The sequence below is a fragment of the Pleurodeles waltl genome, chromosome 3_1, assembly GCF_031143425.1.
Source record: "Pleurodeles waltl isolate 20211129_DDA chromosome 3_1, aPleWal1.hap1.20221129, whole genome shotgun sequence".
In the NCBI taxonomy this organism is placed as follows: Eukaryota; Metazoa; Chordata; class Amphibia; order Caudata; family Salamandridae; genus Pleurodeles; species Pleurodeles waltl.
Window position 1 is genome coordinate 255530306 of NC_090440.1, and position 14931 is coordinate 255545236.

At 41.0% G+C, this 14931-nt stretch overlaps 1 protein-coding gene across 1 annotated transcript in view; it reads left to right on the plus strand.

Moving 5' to 3' along the window:
• Positions 1 to 14931, plus strand: part of SLC28A1 (solute carrier family 28 member 1) — a 320021-nt gene that overhangs the window by 128105 nt on the left and 176985 nt on the right. The window contains exon 4 of the mRNA XM_069222341.1: positions 13310 to 13401. Within this exon, the coding sequence (XP_069078442.1) occupies positions 13310 to 13401 (92 nt within the window). The remainder of the gene's footprint in view (positions 1 to 13309; positions 13402 to 14931) is intronic.

The following is a 14931-nucleotide window of genomic DNA, read 5'->3' on the forward strand; positions in this document are numbered from 1 at the left end:
CCTTGGCTTATCTATTTTGTCATGATAATAGTAATTGGACGCAGCTTTAAGGTCGATTAACCTTTTGACTTGTTTACATTAATATTGCTAGGTGTCATATAACACAGCAGTATTAAAGAATAACAATCACCAAAGAATTAGTAAAGAGCGCACCGTGACCCATTTGGCCACTATTAACCACACCTTTTAGTATCAATTAAAATGTTTATTTCCCTATATTAACAACGCTAAGGTCACGAAATTAGTCTCAAAACCAAATGGTACAAGTAACCAAACATCACAGGCTGTCGAATTCACCTAAAGAATCTTAGTTTAAACAAAGCAATAAGAATGACAATTTCAGTAGCGAAAACACTAATTAATAACTGTAAATTTTGAGCAAGAGATATGACATACATTTGTTCAGCAAACAAGTAACATCTGGTCATAGGAATGGAGAAATACTTTACTAATTTCAGATTAGCATTGGCATGTTGGGCTTCATGCAAAAGTTTTAGCAGCATTCATTTAGAATACATCTAGCTATGGTGCTATCAAAAATAGCAGCAGTATTAAAAAAGTAGCTGCTACCTGCAAAACAAGAGACAAACAACAATACACAGATAATACATTTACCTATCCTTAAGGTAATCAGCAACAAGGTTATAACTTCATCAGGGGAACAACAGCGTCAGCATCAGGACAGGAACAGGGAAAGGGGGATGGTTTCGAATTTTGGACTATAAGATTACTAAACCATCAGAGCACTGGTTCAGTATTGAACAGGCATAGTAAACTCAGAAAATAATAAAGCATCAGAATGTCAGTAGACTGACTGGCAAAGCATTAAGTGTTAGAGTGACAGTTCACACTAAGAAATGTGAATGGAAGTCTCTGGAAACCAGAAAGCATTTAGATGAATGGCGAATGGCGACTGACTCTCTCTTCCCAGTACCCAAACATTAAATTAAACTTGCTAAACATTTGCTATTGGTTGAAAACATCAGGCAACGAAAAGAACATCCAATTACAAAAACATTATATATCACAATTACATAAAGTGTTAGCTTAGAAAACGTTGAGTTCCTCCTTCTTCTTTTACGTAACTCCAAACTATACTAAATGTATCTTGTGCACCTCTTCTTCTGACTGTGGTCAGTGAGCTCTTTGTTTGGTACATTCCAAATACGCTGTTGCTGGACAGTAGTTACAAAGATATCGAAGCATTCTCATTGCACCATTTCCCTCGAGAGAACTACATTTTCATTAATACATACGCAGAAAAAATGTGTGACTTGAACAAAAGAAGTTTGTTATACAACGGACATGAGCACATACAAATGTATCTACAGTAAGAACACCGGGAGTTAGATAACTTCTCAATGTGGCCTTGCCTACTTGAGGCCCAGCAGAAAACCAGAAAAACTCAAAATTATTTCAGCATTTTTTTAGCTGGGAACATGCTCTTAAAGAGACATGCTTTCTCATTACAGCGTTAGTACATTTTTATAAAACCATGTGCAAACCTTGCATTTATTGGTGGCCAATAGTAAAGGCACAGTTTTTGTGTCAACATACATTTTTCATTAAAGCATCTCACACATTAGTACATAAGCATGATTTTGTAAAAGATAATTATTGGTAATGATTTTCTGCGCTCACACTATACCCTGGATTACACCCTCCATAGTAGAGCTGTGTCAATGCACAGAACTTACACTTGCTCCTCCTGCCAGGATGCACAGTTTTTGAGTGCATGGACTAAGTAAGGTACCACCATGTTGTCCTTGAGAGTCAAGGGGCTGCATGTCTAAGAAATGGCTGTGCATAAACGTTTCACATCCCACCACGAAAAATCACAAGAACCACAACCACATTGTCTACTACCTTGAACTGTGTAGCCACGTTCTTATTCACCAAGTATCATAGAGGTCAACAAACATAGGACAATTCACTTTAGAACTGAAGAAAAAAATACTGTGATCATTCTGAGTCCTTGTGACTAGATGAGTAGTTGAAATGTAATTAACTCAGCTCAAAGAAGGATAGGGCCAGTTGGTGGTCTGCGACATGGCATGTTATGCAATTACAGGCAATGTATGCATTTTATTGTGGCAATATTATTTAGCTTTTTTGATATGTTACCATATATTCACACAAAACAGAATCCAATACGATAGAAGATACACAGGTTTCTTTCTAAAGACATGTAAACAAGGTCAGCAGATTCCCATTCAAAATATCATATGATAATAAATAATGATTTTATGTTGCTCAGAAACAAAGAAATATAACTGTAATTGCAATGTGCTTTCCTCCTCCCGCAATAAAATAATTGGTTTAAAACGTGTACAGAATTGCACTTGGATGAAAACAAGGCTGCAGATATACACTTTTGTCATGTAAAAGATCAGAAATTGTTTTGGGTTTTTCTTGCGTTCACACTACCAGAACTGTGGAATTACCTCTTCTGTAAAGAAAATGCATGAGTAGCAATACTGATTATTATGTATATATTCCATTTCTCTATGAAGCAGATTTAAAACATCAAACTTAAAAGGAGGCACATCATATTCTGGGTTTCTTCTGACCTCTGAGCCTGTTTTGAGAACAGTGGCTTTGACATAAACATAATATTCATCAATCAATCAATCAGGTACTTTATAAAGCTCGCTACTCACCCGTCAGGGTCTCAAGGTGCTGGGGGGGGAGCTACCGGTCGAATAGCCATGTCTTGAGACGTTTCCTGAAAGACAGGAGGTCCTGGGTCTGGCGTAGATGGAGTGGTAGGGAGTTCCAGGTCTTGGCGGCAAGGTGAGAGAAGGATCTTCCTCCAGTGGTTGTGCGGTGAATGCAGGGGACGGAGGCGAGGGCGAGGCTGGCGGAGCGGAGTTGGCGGACGGGGGTGTGGAAGGTGAGTCTGTCGTTAAGGTAGGCCGGACCTGTGTTGTGGAGGGCTTTGTGTGTGTGGGTGAGGAGTTTAAAAGGTAATCCTCTTCAATACAGGTAGCCAGTGTAGGTCTCTGAGGTGGGCAGAGATGTGGTTGCGGCGTGGGACGATGAGGATGGGTCGGGCGGAAGTGATTTGGATACGTTGCATTTTCTTTCGTAGTCAGGCCGTGGTTCCTGCATAGAGTGCGTTGCCGAAGTCCAGTCGGCTGCTGACTATGGCGTGGGTGACTGTCTTTCTGGTTTCAACTGGAAACCATTTGAAGATCTTGCGGAGCATGCAGAGGGTGTTGTAGCAGGAAGAGGAGACTGCTTTGACCTGCTGCGTCATGTTGAGTGCTGAGTCCAGGGTGATTCCTAGGTTCCGAACTTGGGTAGTGGGGGTGGGCACGGCTCCAAGGGAGGTAGGCTACCAGGAGTCGTTCCAGGCGGACGGGTTACTGCTGAGGATGAAGATCTCTGTTTTGTCTGTGTTTAGCTTGAGACGGCTTGATTCCATCCAGTTGGCGATGGCGTGAAGTCCATTGTGGAGGTTGTTTCTTGCGGTTGTGGGGTCTTTCGTGAGGGAGATGATCAGCTGGGTGTCATCTGCGTAGGATACTATGTTGATGTGGTGGGCTCGTGTGATATTGGCGAGAGGAGGCATGTAAACGTTGAAGAGTGTTGGGCTAAGGGAGGATCCCTGGGGGACGCCACAGATGGTTTTGGAGGATTCGGACAGGTAGGGCGGAAGGCGGACTCTCTGGGTTCTGGCGGAGAGGAAAGAAGAGATCCAGTCGAGGGCCTTACCGTGGATCACGGCGTTGTGGAGGCGTGTTCGAAGGGTGTGGTGACAGACGGTGTCGAAGGCTGCAGAGAGGTCCAGAAGGATTAGGACTGCAGTTTTTCCTTCGTCGAGCATGGTTCTGATGTCATCTGTGGCAGCAATGAGTGGTGTCTACGTGCTGTGGTTCTTGCGAAATCCGGATTGGGAGGAATCAAGCGCTTTGCTGTCTTCCAGGAAGCGGGATAGTTGGCTGTTCACGATTTGTTCAATCACCTTCACAGGGAAGGGGAGGAGGGAGATGGGCCAGTAGTTTTTGGGGTCGTCTGGGTCCGCTTTGGGTTTCTTGAACAGTGGATTGACGTGGGCGTGTTTCCATCTCTCCGGGTAGGTGGCTGTCTCAAGAGAGCTGTTGATGATGGTGCAGAGGTGGGGGCGATGATGTCACTGGCTTTGTTGAAGGCAGGGGTCCGAGGGGGAGCCGGAGTGGATGGGGGCCATGGTGTTTATGGTGTCTTCATTGTTGACAAGGGTCCACAAGCATAGAGGGTTGTTGTTTCTTTGTGCGTTGGGTTTGTGGTTATAGGTGGTTGGCTGGTGGGTCTGGGGTTTGAAGCTGTTGTGGATATCTTCGATCTTTTGACGGAAATAAGAGGCAAGGGAGTTGCAGAGCTCCTGCGATGGTGGGGATTCGTGGGAGCAGGGCTTGGGGTTGGAGAGATCTTTGATGATACCGAAGAGCTCTTTGTTGTTGTGGGCATTGGTGTCGATGTGGCTTTTGTAGTAGGTTCTTTTGGTAGTGCGGATCATATGGTGATGTTTCCAGTTGGCAGTCTTGAGGGCGATGTGGTTCGATTCGGTGGTGCAAGGCACCAGGTCTTCTCGATTCTTTGACATTCCCGTTTGGAGGCCTGCAGGTCGGGGGTGAACCAGCTGGCCTTGGGTCTGTGGTGGATGTCTGAGGGTTGTTTGAGTGGTGCAAGGATGTTGGCACAGTCTTCTATACATTATTGTAGGTAGGTGGTGGCTGGGTTGGGGTCCCGGGTCCTGGGAGGGGGTGCCTGGGCGACGGTGGAGATCAGTTTTTCTGTTGAGATTCTGTTCCAATAGCGACGAGGGGGTTGAGTGGTGAGGTGGTGAGTGACTGGCTTCTGGAATGAGAAGTGGATGTAGCGATGGTCGGTCCAGTGGAGTTCGGTGGTATGCCTGAAGGAGACGCGATTGCTGACTGAGAAGATGGGGTCGAGTGTATGTCCTGCGGTGTGGGTGGGCGACGTGACGAGTTGCTTGAGTCCGAGGTTGGTAAGGTTGTCTATTGTTGATATCATTGTTGTTTTCTAAGTGGAAGTTCAGGTCGCTGAGGAGGAAGTAGTCCGTTGAGGCGAGGGCTTGGGTGCTGATGGTGTCGGCGATGTCGTCGCAGAAGTGAGGTCAGGGGCCTGGGGGTCTGTAGACCAGTGTTCCTCTGAGGGTGGTGTTTGCGTTAATGAGGATTTTGAAATGGAGGTGCTCGGCGTAGTTGATGGTGTCATGGGAGCTGGTGGAGACTCTGATGGTGTTTTTGTAGACTATGGCGATTCCTCCTCCTGGTTTGATGGTGCGGTCTCTTCTAGTGATCTTGTAGCCTTCACTTATGGCTATGGCTATGTCTGGTTCTGAGGTCGAGTTCATCCAGGTTTCGGTGAGGAATGTGACGTCAGGCGATGATGAGGTCAGTAGGTCCCATAGTTCGATTGTGTGCTTGTGGACGGAGCGGGTGTTGAGCAGAATGCAGCTGAGGTGGTTGGAGGTAGATTCATGAATCATGTTATTTTATTTTATGTCATGTGATGTTATCTTCTGTTATGTTGTGTTGTGTTATGTTATGTTATGTTTATTTGTAAAATGCACTATCACACTTGAGGGTATCCTGGCACTGACCAGGTGTGCGTTCCTAGCCCGGCCTATGGTAGGCTGGTTAGTTGAAAAAACAGATCTTCAGCTTCTTGCAGAATTCATGAAGCGAGGAAGAGGATCTGATGTGCAGTAGAAGATTGGTCCAAGTTTTAGGAGCGATGTAATGATCTGGTTCTGTGTGTGAGTAGGAGTCCTGCACAGTGGAGGTGTCTGGGTGTTTGGTGAAAGGAGATGCAACAGTTCAGTTACATGTGGCCTAAGTTGTGTAATAACTTGAATGTGTGTGTGAGGAGTTTGAAATGAGGTGTTTGTGCTTTGGGAGCCAGTGGAGCTCCCTGAGGTGTGGTGTGATGTAGTGTGATGTAAAGTCTCTATGGCAGGTTGAGAATGCATTTGGATGTGGAGTTCTGGATGGTTTGCAGTGTTCTGGTGAGTTGCTTGATGATCCCATAGATGGTATTCCCGTAGGCCAAATTGCTAGTTACCTGAGTAAAAGGGATTTTTTTCAGTGTTGCTTGGGAGCCATTTGAAGATCTTTTTCAAGATCTGCAGGGTTCGGAAACAGGATGCAGTAACAGCTTTGACTTGTGTGTTCATGTCCAGATTGTTGTGGATGATGATTCCAAAGATCCAGTCATGGGTGCTGGATGAGGGCATGGGTCCAAGTTTGGCTGACCACCAGTTGGAGTCCCATGCTGAGGTGTCTTTCCAAAGATCACTACTTCTGTTTTGTCAGCATTGAGCTTGAGATAGATGGATTTCATCTGGTTAGCAACTTCAGTCATGCAGGTGGTGAAGTTGTTTCTTGTGTTAGTGGTCTTGTCTGAGAGGAACGGTAAGAGTTGCATGTCTTCGGCTTGGGAGTGGATGTTGATGTGTGCATGAACGACGTTAGCCAGAGGGTACATATACACATTGAAGACAGGGCTGAGCTATGAACATTGAGGCACCCCACAGATGGGCTTGCAAACTTGCATGGAGTAAGGTGTCAGGCTGACAGCTTGGGTTCTGTCTGTTAAGAAGGACCAGATACATCAGGGAGCAGGTTCTTTGATGCCAATCTTGTGCAGGCGCTTCAAGAGCATTGGGTGTTAAACAGTGTCAAAGGCTGCAGAGAGGTCCAGGAAAATTAGGGCTGCTGTGTCCCCTCTGTCGAGGATCATGCAGATGTGTTCTGTGGTACCAATGACCGAAGCAAAACATTGTATGACAAAGAAGAAGACACTTTGTGTATTATATATGCACAACCAAAAGCTTATCCTGCAGAATAGTGTAGAATGCAAACATATTATGTTTGTAGATGTATGTGTAAGAGAGTAATATGCTATTATACTTGTGTATAATATGATCCAATACTGCCATTTGCGAGTTCTAGTGACATCATAAACCATGAGGCAAAAGGTCAAGTGTTTTGTTAATATCATCAGAATTCCAAGATGAGAATTTAGAACCATTGTCTTTCTAGTTTTACATTGCTTGTATATTTTAGGGCACTTAGCTTAAAAAGCTGTTTTCTTGGAAGCGCAGGTAAGAATGAGCACTGATTGGAATGAGACTTATTTGAGTTTGTGTACCTTTCATTGATAAATGTTAGATAACAGAATGAGCAATGATTTAAGTTGAAAGAACCACAGCACATCCAAGCATTCCAAATGTAAGTCCTTTATTCTTCTTGGATATTCAATGAAAACAGCAAACGTTGTACCAATCCATGTATATACAGCCGACATGTGTTTCGTCGTGAAAACGACTTTTTCAAGGCTGTGAAACAATATCCAAAACATATCATGGTCAGCCAATAGTTCCAATGTCTATTGTATGATCTTTGCCATCACCCAAAAAATTTTTTAGCCCTCCTTTTGTGTTAGGTGGGTTAGCAAATAACCGATTGGTGCTCGCCTAGATTGCTAGAGAAAGGAATAATAGGCATGCTGAATGGATATAGCCCATAGATAAGAATTTTATGGAGTGAGTCGTTGTATCACCCAGTGTACAAAATTGCAAAAATGCATATCGGTGACCCTAGTGGCGAACAAATGAGAGGAAGAGAGCAGATATCTATATAGAAGCAATAAAAGAACCACCAAGGATTATACTAAAGAATCATACCTCATTAAAGACTGTAAGTTATTTGATCTGTGTCACAATATGGTCGTCTTGTAATATTCGGTGTAGAAGTTGCTTATCACATGTGTGGATATATCAATATATATTTAACGGTACACCTTGGTAATGAATCAAGGTTTGTACCAGGACCATGATAAGTCCAACTGAGAAAAGAAAATAATCAAAAGAAAAGCTCAGTGCCATATACTAGTAAGATGAGTAATGAAAATAGTGACATCATATACAGTAACGATCTAGAGGTAAGTGATATGTCCTTCTATATCTAGAGAAAAGGTATGTGTGTTCATACTACAAAAACATCCATCTCCTGATATGGTGGTAAGAATAAAGTAGACAATATGCACTATTAGGATTCGATCTTCAAATGCAGCATAGCATATTGGTCCTATCTCCCTCCTAGGGAATATTCAAAACAAATTGCCAAAGTGGAGAAAATAAATATGTAGAGCTTAAAATTAAATACACCCGCACATGGAGTGTCCATTATGTTGTTGCCACACAACTCTGACTAACAACGGTAAAAGCCTTTAGCAAAACATGTACACCGCATATTTATAAATGCGGTAAAATATGGAGGCATTGAGCTTAATGTGTATCCTATTTTGTCTTGCTGTCTGCAATACAGTCAAATCATAAAGATTCAAGGAGTTTGTGACTTCCCATATTCGAAGAAACAAACGGTAATGTTATTCACGAGTCATATCTATTTAGAGAAATGCCAAGAACGTGTGTTGAAAACGTGGAGAGAGAAAAAAAAGAGAAAAGCGAGCACAAAACTGTGAGCATTCTTTTCCGTATTGTATTTAAGCAACTAGCACATCTCGGCCAGGGCGGCAGAGAAATAACAGTTGGTTTATCAAGACACGTAATGTCTAGCATTAGTTAAACAATAGAGAATATTGTTAAAGATTTAGGTAAAGCAGACATGGATTCCTACCAGTCGTGTGTTCGATCCTGTTTCTTGTTTGTAGTGGTCAGAAACGCTTGTGCTGGTTTGAACCAGTTTTATAGTTTCACGAGGGATGGAAATGGAAAAGGGACAAATAAATTACCGATCTTGGTGGCGGCCATCTTAGAATGGACATAAAGCACCATAGATAAATAGAAATCAATGGTAGTAAGTATCTCAATATAACAACTTACTAAAAGATGTGGAGTATAAATTGTGTAAAAAAACGAACAGTGAGAGCGTGAAAAAGTAGAAATGAAGAGAGATACTGAATTGTGACCCACATGATTATTTGTTGGGGAATATAAATCCTAGTCTGAGGGTAATTGTTGATGGCCAGAACGTAAACCCAGACAAATTCTAGAAAGGAACTGGCCACTATTATTGGCTGACAACACCTTAAAAAGTGATCTCAGTGATAGACCCAATGTCATATACAGTCGGGGACACACACTAAGAGATCAGTTGTGTCATAGCTTCTTACCTGGTCGCGCTAACAATGACTGGATTCCTAAACCACCTCTTGGTTTCTACAAATGTGGCCAATGTATCATTTGTCAATACACTATTGACAAAATTAAAACATTTTGTTACAATACGGGTGTTACGCATCATATCAAACATTTCATAAACTGCAACACCATATATGTGGTGTATTGTCTGATATGCGCTTGTAATCATATATATGTAGGGAGCACCATCAGACCCTACAAGGAAAGGCTACAGGAACACTTTCGAGCAATCAAAAACAGCAATAAAGACTATCCGTTTGCTCTACATTTTAATTCTGTACACACACAGCGGGACTTACATCACATTAAAACACATGGTATTGCCACGCTAGGTGGCTGTGCAAGGGGTGGCAACAAAACACTATTACTTAGGCAACTGGAAAGTAAATGGATAATTAAGCTGCAGGCAGTGGAGGAGGGACTAAACAAAGAAAAAGATTGACATGTTTTTTTGTAATTGTTACTTGATAGTTTTCATAATAACAACATATGCAATACTATCTTAGTAAATATGCGGAGTTAAGATATGATATTTTCAAAGAGTATGCTTCATAATGATTTGGAACATTATGCATTGCTAATAAATATATGTACATAATATTGAGTAACACAGTATGTTGTATGTGGATAACATTGTAACAATGTATGGGTTTACGTTCTGGCCATCAACAATTACCCTCAGACTAGGATTTATATTCCCCAACACATAAGCATGTGGGTAACAATTCAGTATCTCTCTTCATTTCTACTTTTTCACGCTCTCACTGTTCGTTTTTTACACAATTTATCCTCCACATCTTTTAGTAAGTTGTTATATTGAGATACTTACTACCATTGATTTTTATTTATCTATGGCGCTTTATGTCCATTCTAAGATGGCCGCCACCAAGATCGGTAATTTATTTGTCCCTTTTCCATTTCCATCGCTCGTGAAACTATAAAAATGGTTCAAACCAGCACGAGCGTTTCTGACCACTACTAACAAGAAACAGGATCGAACACACAACTGGTAGGAATCCATGTCTGCTTTACCTAAATCTTTAACAATATTCTCTATTGTTTAACTAATGCCAGACATTACGTGTCTTGATAAACCAACTGTTATTTCTCTGCCGCCCTGGCCAATATATTTGGCTTTAAGATGTGCTAGTTGCTTAAATGCAATACGGAAAAGAATGCTCACAGTATTGTGCTCGCTTTTCTCTTTTTTTCTCTCTCCACGTTTTCAACACACGTTCTTCTCATTTCTCTAAATAGATATGACTCGTGAATAACATTACCGTTTGTTTCTTCGAATATGGGAAGTCACAAACTCCTTGAATCTTTATGATTTGACTGTATTGCAGACAGCAAGACAAAATAAGAGGATACACATTAAGCTCAATGCCTCCATATTTTACCACATTTATAAATATGCGGTGTTCATGTTTTTCTAAAGGCTTTACCGTTGTTAGTCAGAGTTGTGTGGCAACAACATATTGGACACTCCATGTGCGGGTGTATTTAATTTTAAGTTCTATATATTTATTTTCTCCACTTTGGCAATTTGTTTTGAATATTCCCTAGGAGGGAGATAGGACCAATATGCTATGCTGCATTTGCAGATCGAATCCTAATAGTGCATATTGTCTACTTTATTCTTAACACCATATCAGGAGATGGATGTTTTTGTAGTATGAACACACATACCTTTTCTCTAGATATAGAAGGACATATCACTTACCTCTAGATCGTTACTGTATATGATGTCATTATTTTCATTACTCATCTTACTAGTATATGGCACTGAGCTTTTCTTTTGATTATTTTCTTTTCTCAGTTGGACTTATCATGGTCCTGGTACAAACCTTGATTCATTACCAAGGTGTACCGTTAAATATATATTGATATATCCACACATGTGATAAGCAACTTCTACACCGAATATTACAAGACAACCATATTGTGACACAGATCAAATAACTTACAGTCTTTAATGAGGTATGATTCTTTAGTATAATCCTTGGTGGTTCTTTTATTGCTTCTATATAGATATCTGCTCTCTTCCTCTCGTTTGTTCGTCACTAGGGTCACTGATATGCATTTTTGTAATTTTGTACACTGTGTGATACAATGACTCACTCCATAAAATTCTTCTCTATGGGCTATATCCATTCAGCATGCCTATTATTCCTTTCTCTAGCAATCTAGGCGAGCACCAATCGGTTACGTGCTAACCCACCTAACACAAAAGGAGGAGTACAATTTTTTTTGGGTGATGGCAAAGATCGCACACTAGACATTGGAACTATTGGCTGACCATGATATGTTTTGGATATTGTGGCACAGCCTTGAAAAAGTTGTTTTCACGACGAAACACTTGTCGGCTGTATATACATGGATTGGTACAACATTTGCTGTTTTCATTGAATACCCAAGAAGAATAAAGGACTTACATTTGGAATGCTTGGATGTGCTGTGGTTCTTTCAACTTAATTCACTCATTGTGGACCTTCGGGATCACAATCTACGCACCTTGTGGCTGGGTGTGGAGCCACTCTGGCACTCCGTATATTATATATGTCTAACTGTCAATAATATGTATTTTTTGGGATTTTAATACCAGCAAAGAAGAAAACATTTTGGAAGTGCGCATCATCTTAGTACACAGCCACTGGCTATCTCTATGTTTAAGAATGAGCAATGATATAGGACAGCGAAATTAGTGGATTAGGTGGCCTCAGTGTATACCACCATATTATAGGCCACATAATTTGTCCCATAATTTCCATAAATTGCTGAAATGTAAATGTTGTTCCTTTCTGAAATGGATGACAATAATACTGGTAGAGTGAGTGACAGAGAAAGTGCTAAAGAATTTATATTCTTTGCTGCAAAACTCAGATAATCTTGCAGCACACTTTAATCATCCATGCTTCCTAGACCAAGTAGCCTTGAAATAGTAAAGCTCTTTAGAATGGTTTTGGGCTATCATTGGGATGATGCAAGCCACAGAGCACTGTGAAATGTTTTGCCAATTTCAAGGCTATTTGTGAAATATGATTTTGTTGGTGTTAGCACTTTTTAAGTGAAACATGTAAGAACCATAGATTGCTTTTTGGACCAGGAGCAGTGTTAATCCCCTGAGGATTTTTATTCTCCACAGCAGAGCCTGGTCAACAAACTAATACATTCAATACAGCACATTAGGCTCCATTATGCTTTAGAATCAAACCATCAATGTTTATCGAGAATTAATTACTTATAAAAAGCAAAAATCAGGTGAGCAGCACATTAAAATCAGAATGCACATGATTCAACTAATATGCAATCAATTAAATCAAATCTTACAAAGCAGAGGATGAAACAGCATGAGGTGCCTCAAAGAGAAGGACAAATGCAAGTTAGTCCTTTCTCTGAGAGAGCACTCTAATATCTCCTACTGTGTTCTGCTTTATTCTGTCCTAATCTACTCTAAAACACACAAACTCTAACATTTTCCACACATACTCACAGTTTTCATAAACTGTCCAATCGGGTGAAGCAAAATGATAAATTTGCATACTCAATATGTTCTCAAAGTTTTTCAAAATATACATTTCTCCCTAGGTCCTTCAAACATACACTGATAACAAGATAAGACGTGGACTAATCTGCACCATGCAGGTGTCGCTTGACTAGCTATTCATTAAAACAACATTCCACTATAATCACAAACGAAAGAAAACATTTCTTCACATGAGAAAGGAGGAAAAAGATTATCACGCTTCAAAATTAGAACTTCATATTGCCTAGAAATAAAATGCTTGTGTCACAAAACAAGATGGCCACCAACATTAGACATTTTGAAAGTCAGGCCTACTTAACCTATTGTCAAAATAAACCTGAATAATGATAATTTCTCTTTTCAAATTGAATTAGAGCTTCTATGCATTAATGCCCTGTTAATGCAAACATTTTTAATATATAAAGAATTTCACCAATGGTGTTGTGGTTGACATATAGTTGCTAAATTTGTATCTGTTCTGGATGACTCACCGTTGATAATCCTTGCTGAGTCCTCAAATTAGCTACATGCTGCTTTCTTTTTCAGAAGTTTGTAATCCTAATTAGTTTTTAATCCAAGTGTGTTTAATTTTATCTCTTTAATTCCAGTAAGGCTGCTGCATCCTACGACAAAGCCTCAGAGTACTACAAAGCCCATTCCAAAGTGTTCAAGCATTTCTTCCTAGGTGTACTTTGTGCAGGTAACAGAGCTTTTTTTCAGTAAATGTCTTTGGTTTTGTTTTTGATATAGGTTGACTGTTGCCTACAGCTGCACCCAAAGAATCTGTTAGTGGCCATGGGGTGAGTTTTTTTTTTCATGACCTGGGCCCACATCACGTTGTTCAGAGGCCACTAGGCACTGCCTTTGGGCCTGGCTCGAGGGTTCTGGGCACAGGGTATGGCATTCCACCACAGCTCACGCCTAGTCCCCTACCTTCAGACCTAGATAATTTGGCTGGAGGAGCCATCTAGTACAAGAAGCCACTCTACTGATATCAAATCAAGTCATTATAGGCCATGGGTCCCTAAGTATGGTTTAGACAAGTTTTCACAGCAATCTTCTCTATTCTCATCTCATTCCCTTTGCCATAGTAAATACATGTCTATGCCTCTGCTGCCTTAGTCTCATAATTTCTCTTTTGTCAATGGGTTCTATTTCTGGCTTTTTGTAAAGTGATTCAGATGACAAGCCTTAAAGTAAATATCATTGGTTGGAGAAAAGTCACTACGTAATTATTAGGGACTAGGGTTAAATTTAGTAATATATGTTTTGTAAGTATGAACATAGGGTCTCATTATGTAAATAGCACTGTTTTCTAGAAACATTATGGGGCAGATTTAGGAGCCCATAGCGCCTCTTTGTGCCACATTAGCATATTTTTATGATAATGTGGCCCAACAAGGCCCAAATCTCTACGCCAGATTTACAGTGGCACAATGCATGCATTGGGCACTTTGCAACTCTTTGCACTACATTATGCCTGTGCCAGGAGTAATATATGCAAAGGGGGGTTCCCCCATTAGGGGGGGGCAAATAAATGGAGCAAAGAAATCTATGAGATGTGCATCCTTTTTTTGGCACTTTTAACGGCTGCTGGGAGCAGGCGTTAAAAGGAGGCACAGCATTGTTTACAATGGTCCTTAATGGGCTTTGCAGGATTAGCGTCAACATTTTTTATGCTCATCCTGCAAAGCTCCAAACTAGCCCCAACAACTTTGGCGCTAGTTCCATAACTACAGCCATGGTTTGCCATGTCTTAGATACGGTGCACAAATGGTGGCATGGGGGCGCTAATGGGCACAAGAAAGGTGGTTCTGCACTGGGTGCAGAGCCACATTTCTTAAATCAGGGCCTATGTATCTCAAATTGAGTCATAGCAATCTATCCTTTACCTCTCCTCCACACAGGTTTGCTTCCACTTCAGCAGTCTAGTGCAAATATGGTTGGCAGTATTACTCGTTCACCCAAAGCAAACCATTAAAAGATCTCAAATTGTAATTAAAAAATGAATGTATGTGCTGGGATGTGCTAGCGTCAGGGCACTATGAGGTGGTTAGAAGTGATATTTCCAAACAAAGGATTTTAGGGCAATATTGATTGGTTAAAGGACCTACATCTTTGTGTAGGCAGCAGAGTCCAAGGGCCACATGTACAACCATCTCCTTTTGCGACTTGCAATTTGTGAATTTTTGTGATTCGCAATTTGCGGGTCGCAACAGGAAATGTACTA